The sequence below is a fragment of the Phanerochaete carnosa genome, assembly GCF_000300595.1.
Source record: "Phanerochaete carnosa HHB-10118-sp unplaced genomic scaffold PHACAscaffold_1, whole genome shotgun sequence".
Classification (NCBI taxonomy): Eukaryota; Fungi; Basidiomycota; class Agaricomycetes; order Polyporales; family Phanerochaetaceae; genus Phanerochaete; species Phanerochaete carnosa.
The window spans coordinates 5,712,783-5,719,006 of record NW_006767628.1 but is presented as its reverse complement, the minus strand read 5'-3'; the positions used below and the strand labels follow the sequence as shown (position 1 = coordinate 5,719,006).

The 6,224-nt window shown below is 53.2% G+C and overlaps 1 protein-coding gene across 1 annotated transcript; it reads right to left on the bottom strand.

Annotated features, from left to right (window-relative positions):
* Window positions 1–2,149: 2,149 nt before the first annotated feature.
* PHACADRAFT_169266 (uncharacterized protein) lies at window positions 2,150–3,743 on the bottom strand. The gene is made up of 3 exons (XM_007391184.1): window positions 3,159–3,743; window positions 2,933–3,097; window positions 2,150–2,876 (listed from the first exon to the last, which is right to left on the bottom strand). The coding sequence occupies exons 1-3, from the start codon at window positions 3,697–3,699 to the stop codon at window positions 2,323–2,325; spliced, it is 1,260 nt and encodes a 419-aa protein (XP_007391246.1). The 5' UTR covers window positions 3,700–3,743; the 3' UTR covers window positions 2,150–2,322.
* Window positions 3,744–6,224: the final 2,481 nt, after the last annotated feature.

Sequence of the window (6,224 nt, the reverse complement as noted above, 5' to 3'; positions counted from 1 at the left end):
GCGAGACCCACCGAGCTATGTCTTATGTCGAACCATGGGACAACATGTCCAAGTATCGTGATATGCGTGCGCAGCTGTCGCGTGCCATTAGATAGTCAACCTCAAAACTGAAGTCGCGAACGCTGTGCTGCGCCGGCAGATGCCATTTAGACATCCAACGCCTTCGCATGACTGGTAATTGACACAGTGATTAGGACCCGAAGCTAATGACAGATGAGCGTCGTAGGAGTTGATCGATACCGTTGGCCCAGACTACGCATTCCCAGGACCATTTCGCATGCTGACCTTCTCAGTTCAACGAGCAGCGCCCCGTATAGACCGGACGGGCCGCGAACTGAAGTAGAATGAGCATACACAGCTTGCCGTAGAGCCTCCTCGAGAGGTCTCAGACGAGGAATGCAACGGGTACCTGAATACGTGAGAACCTGAGCGCAAAAACGAGCAAATTCGGCATCCTGTGCTTCTAAACCCGAGTGCAAGCTCTCCGGGGACAGCTCTTTCATTGAGAAGAAGATCGTCTTCATGCAGTTTTGCGGACATCTGCCGATGGCGTGCGGCGACTTCGCCATCTTGCGCAGACTTTCATTTGACTGCGTGCAACAACTCGTCAACTGGGGAGGCAATGGGAGAAGCGCATGCAGCGTACCATGTGGAAGACGCTGCCCATCAGCGTACGCCGTACGGCGTCGCTCTGACGAATTATGACTTACCCAGCAACGTGCGTTCCAGAGATTTTTTGTGCAAGCAATTTCTTGCACCGTGATTGTACATCATGAACAAGTGGCCGTAGTGGTAGTTGGTCACAAGCTGAGGTAAGCTGCCTTGCTTAAATTTCTTAAACTGTCTAACCGTGGGAATATTCCGGACATATCCGGTGTACCATCAAGCAATTGATGCGCATATGCGCAGCTCATAACACGCTGTCTCGAGCCTTTTGACTAGTAGGATGTGCAAGATGACATAGGCTATTTTAACCGGCTGACCCTCCCCTCACCACTACACAGGTGCCGTAAACGCTTGATCGTCTCGTACAGTAAAGAAAGCCTGTTAGTTGTACATATCTCATAACGCCCCCGGAATCATCGGCCCAGATTTATTGATCAAACATATGTTAAAGGCTCACCTGAGGCGGCGACTGAGGTCATGCCCTGCTGGGCGAAGGCAGCGACGGACGCTGAAGATGGGGTGCACAACAGCCTTATCAGGCGCTGCAAGCTTCGCAAAAGTTGTTCCAGCGTGCCGTCGGCGCGTCCGGACCCGAGTATACACCACGATCGCTGTGATAAGCAGAAAATCCTCCAAGCATCCTGGCAAAAAGCCTGACGACATGCTGCGGTCCTGAGGATGAGGACGGTAAATTCTTGTATGTCACGAGTGGAGGCCTTGATATGTCAGCTCTTGCCGGGTGCTGGAGGCCAAGCCGTATCTAGGGGCACGAGACTCCTCTGCATACATCGTCAACCGAACAAATGCGTTGATACATGCCGTCCACGTGGCTGGTACGAGTGCCACAAGGGTACGTAAACCATGCCTAAACACGTGGTGACATGTACCCGTGTCTCACAATCAGCGTAGCGACTGCGGGGTCAACACCCAAAATTGTCCTGGTCGGGGACTGCATGGCAGCGTATCTGTAGCTGATGCCTGCATCAACCGATGGGAGTCTCATGACTACACCTCCGCTGCTCAGTTTATACTCAAGGCGCAGGCAGATTGAATACGGCGAAGGAACACCCGGCAGCTTACAGAGTCCGCATTCAGCATAAGGAAGCTGTCGGAGGCCCAGTCGACGACGACTCGGTGCGCCATGACATCGCCGTGAAAATGCTGGCGGTAGCAGCGCTTGAATGCAGCATGCGCCTGTCGGTGTTTTGCCGAATATTTACTCCATCCCGCATCACGAAGGGTCGCTCCGCACCTTGTGCACCTTGTGTTCGGTCTGTGCGCGAATGTCAGCGGCACGAAGAGAACAGCAGCGCACTCACAGCATATCGAGGTGGAACTTCTTAGGCGAGTTTATGGCATTCTCTGTTGCAGCACTTGGGAACTGTGCCGTCTGGTTTGACGACTCGCCTCCTTGGTGCGCAAGCACTCCACTGCACGGTCTGGTTATAGGGTGAAGCATCATCATTGTATGTGGTCTCTCGATATTAATTTTAATGTCATTCCTCGTACCAAACACAGTGCAGAACAAACAATCCTTTTGCCTGTTAGGACGAACGACAATAAGCCCGACGTCCACGTAAAGTCGTCGCCTCCTTTCAAATATTCAAACGAGCGCCTGCGCGACAGTTAAAGGATTGAGCTTTAAAGCTACAAGCTCTAATCCATCGCCTCGCCCTCGGCTTGATCGCTGTCCTCATCGTCCGTGTCGTCATCGTAGATGCCGTCCGGGGGCTCGTCTTCCCGCTCATCACCTTCTTCCATGCCAAAGTCCCATACGTCGAGCACCGTTGCGTTATCGCGGTTGCTAGCAGCGATACACCAGCGGCCCTTGAAGACGACTTGCCACACGCCCGTGACATTAGTAAGCAGGTCGCGGACTTGTGTGCCCTCGCGGATATCCCACATCTTCAGCGCGCCGTCGGAGCCGCTGAGGACTTTGTCCTCATCGTGCTGGAAGCATGTGATGGCTCCTTGGTGGACGGCTAGCGTGTGTTGGAGTTCACCACTCTCGGGGTTCCACACCTTCAGCGTCGCGTCAGCAGCAGCGGAGACGAGATAGGACGGCGACAAGCCGAGCAAGCCGACAAGCGAGGTGTGTCCTTGAAGCGTATGGCGGTTTTGACCGGTGTTGAGGTCCCAGACGCGGACGGTGCCGTCCATGGAGCCAGAACAGGCAAAATTGCGGTGAATATCTAGAACAACGCTGTAGACTGCGTGCGACTGGTAAGCTCCGGGGCACAGCATTGAGCGAAGACATGCGACATGCCTTTATGGGTATGTCCTTCCAAGACCCACCTGCAAGTTCCAGAGATGATATCCCATACTCGTACAGTGTAGTCGTAGCTGCCCGAGACAAGGGTGCGGCCTTGAGCAGCGAGGGCGCGAACCGCACCGTCATGGCCTTTCAGGTGCAGGCGATGGTATGGGTTACCTTCAACTTCCTCCTGCTCAAGGCGTAAATATGCGATCCAGATAACTAATTGACGAGCTACCCACCTCGGAAGGATCGATCTCGGACTCCTCCGTACTTTTGTACTCGGCATCGCCTGGCCGGGGCAGCGACCACACCCTCAGTGAGTGGTCGCGACTACCCGTCACGATCAATGGTCGTTTTGGCCATTTCTCGCGTATGATCGTCCCGCTCTCGTTCTCTACATCGATCCACTCAGGCTTGACGATCTCCAGGCAACGAATGGTACTCGTATGCCCTCCAAAGACGAGGGTGCACCGCCCCGTAGTAAGGTCCCAAACCCGGACTGTTTGGTCCGTGGAACCACTGACCAAGGTATTTTTGGTGGCTGCTATCGACCATACACCGCCTTTATGACCGTCAAGCGAGTGAATGAGGTTTCCTGTGATAGGGTCATACACGTGAATAGAGTGGTTGTCGGAGGCAGAGATAATCCTCCCGTGGGTGAATATCAAACAAGTGACAACAGAACGATCATGAGCGGGGAAGGTTATGTGTTTTGGATGCTGATTATGTACCCAGCGTGTATAGGTTGGATCTCGGTCACTTTGCCTGTGTGTCATGAACGTATGGTTGTGATGGTCAGTCACAGGCGGGGGTAAGCCGCTTATCTGAGTTTCTTACTCTATCTGACTGTGGGAAATATTCGGACATCTCCGGTACGCCATTAGTTCAATTGGCCTAACTTAAGTAAGTAGACCAGAGCACTAGAGCTTTCACTAAGCTTTCACGCATGTACGCAGCTTATATAACACGCGGCCCCAGCTTTTAGTCACCGGGCCTTCAGGATGTGCACAATAAGATAGGATTCCTTTTTCTCATTTGGTCCGCTGGTCCACCCGCTCAACATCCATATACAGGTACGTTTCCAGGCCGTAGATGATAAGGTGTCTCGTGCAGCAGAGAGAGCCATCATACGACAGCAATTCTATTGATACCATTTAGCCACGCGCGTTTCTCATTATTAACTCTCTCAAAGTCATCAACTCGGCTTTATCGGTCGATGTTAGGCATGGAATGTTCAAAGCTCACCTGAGGTAGCGAAGAGATTATGCCCGAACGCAGGCAGCAACGAGCACTCAGAAGATGCAAGCTTCATAGTAAGCGCCTCAGACTTCGCAAAGTTGCTCTAGCGTATCGTGGGTGGGTATGTCCTGACCTGGGTATACATCATAATCGCTGGTAACAAACAGGCATCCTGGTGACAGGCTGCGGACGAGGATGATAGATTTTTCAGTGTCACGAGTAGAGGTATTGGTGTATCGGCTCATGCTAAATAAATGCGCCGAAATGCGGATCACATGCCTTCCACACAGATAAAGTCCTATACAAGTGCTGTAGGGGTGCGAACACTGTGTCAGGGTGCAAACGCTATAGTCAGGGTACAAACGCTATACCTGAACAGGTGATGAAATGTCTTCATGTTTCAGAGCCAGCGCAAGGACTGCGACGTTAACATCCTGGGGGGCGTCGGACGCTGCAAGGCAGCGTACCTGTAGTTGATGTCTGGATGGTTCGAATGGAATCTAATGGCTACATCTCGGCTGCTCATTTTATGCTCCAAGGTTCAGACTACAGTCGAACAGGTGGAAACGGGTTGCAATTCGCGATGCCGCGACGAAGGAACACTCCAGCAACACATATTTCGCAATTTACAGCGTACGTCTTCAGCGCGGGGAAGCCGTCGGAGGCCCAATCCATGACGGCCACACGTATTTCAATAGGGAATTCTTCGATGAAGCCCTGTAATCTGCTGTGTACGCTGGTCGATAATGTCCACGGCAGAGCAGGGCCGGCTGGACCAGACTGGTCGTCAGTTTCGAATTGCAACTAGCTCACAGCGATATGGAGCAGAAAAGCAGCATTAATATTAGCAAGCTCTGCAAATTTCATATAACCATACAAACGCTGATGCTGCAGAGTGCTTACCTTTAGACGAGTCCACTGCGAGTCGACGCGGTGAGCGGACAGCTCGCGGAACCGCGAAGCTAGCCAAGATTAGGCTGAAGCGCTGGCAGGTAACAAAAGATAATAAGCTGTCCTAAGAGTGATGGCTTATATTATCAAGCGCAGTTAATTCCCACACTAAGGTTCAACATTTACTGTGTCAGCCATGCAGGTTCATGCGGATAAAGGCTACATCTGCTGGCTAGTGAGGCACACACTGGATCTTGCGCCCTAAACAACTGACACGGTTTACCGGCAGCACTAGCCAGTCCGGATGCACATCACCACCGCGGCCCAGTAGCAAGTCGATAACTTTCGGCGCGGGCAACACCTGCGAATGCTTGCCGCCTATGTTCGCATACTGACCCGCGATGCCGAGCTTGGTGAGGTTGTCCTTCGTCGCCGCGGGCATGAAGAACGAAAAAATCGCGTACACCGCTGTCCGGGTAGTGTCATGGGCGGTGGTGCTTGAGCAAGTGTGGCAGCGTCGTTGTTCGAATCGCGGGCGGTCCTGGAAGCTCCGCGCGATGAGGTTCGCCGCTGGCTCAGGCACAGTCAGTGCGGCGCAGGAGAGAGCATATCTAGTCGGTTTCTTTGAACCGGTCCCCACGCGCGAGCGCAATGGCGAGAATTGCGCACCCACAGCAGATGTCCGAGCCAGGGCCGGTGGCAGCGTCGCCTCGGCCTGGATGCTGAGGTACAACTCCAGATTGTTGTTGTGCCCATATGACTTCCTCGCCGCGCCGGCAATCGCAGAGTATATTCCCCAGTCCTCGCAGTTCGCGAGTAGCTTCAGGCCCCACGCACGCCCCTGCACGATGCTTGTGGCTTCGCCGACGCGGTGGGCGGCAGGGCAGCTCCGCGCGCGGTGCGCACTGCGCCGGCCGCCGCGTCTGTGATATTGCGTCTCTTAACCTAGTAACCTGCTGCCTTCAAGGGTTGAGCAATCCATTCGTTTGCATGGCACCACTACCTCAAATGATCGTTAAATGAGCAACTTTTACTTTATGCGCGATGTCCAAGCCATTTTCACTGTATTCCGCAGTCATAATACCAGCCTTTATCCGAACAGGATGGGCACGGGTCTTCCTAAACCTGACCAAAAGAAACCACGGGCCAAAACAGACAGCATCCTACGACC

Excerpts from the sequence above, each read along its gene's own strand:
- PHACADRAFT_169266 (XM_007391184.1), bottom strand. The coding sequence starts at position 3,699 with ATGACACACAGGCAAAGTGACCGAGATCCAACCTATACACGCTGGGTA. Across the intron at positions 3,098-3,158 it reads GATCGATCCTTCCGAGGTGG|GTAACCCATACCATCGCCTG; the intron begins GTAGCTCGTCAA and ends AGGAAGTTGAAG. Across the intron at positions 2,877-2,932 it reads GGAAGGACATACCCATAAAG|TCTACAGCGTTGTTCTAGAT; the intron begins GCATGTCGCATG and ends AGTCGCACGCAG.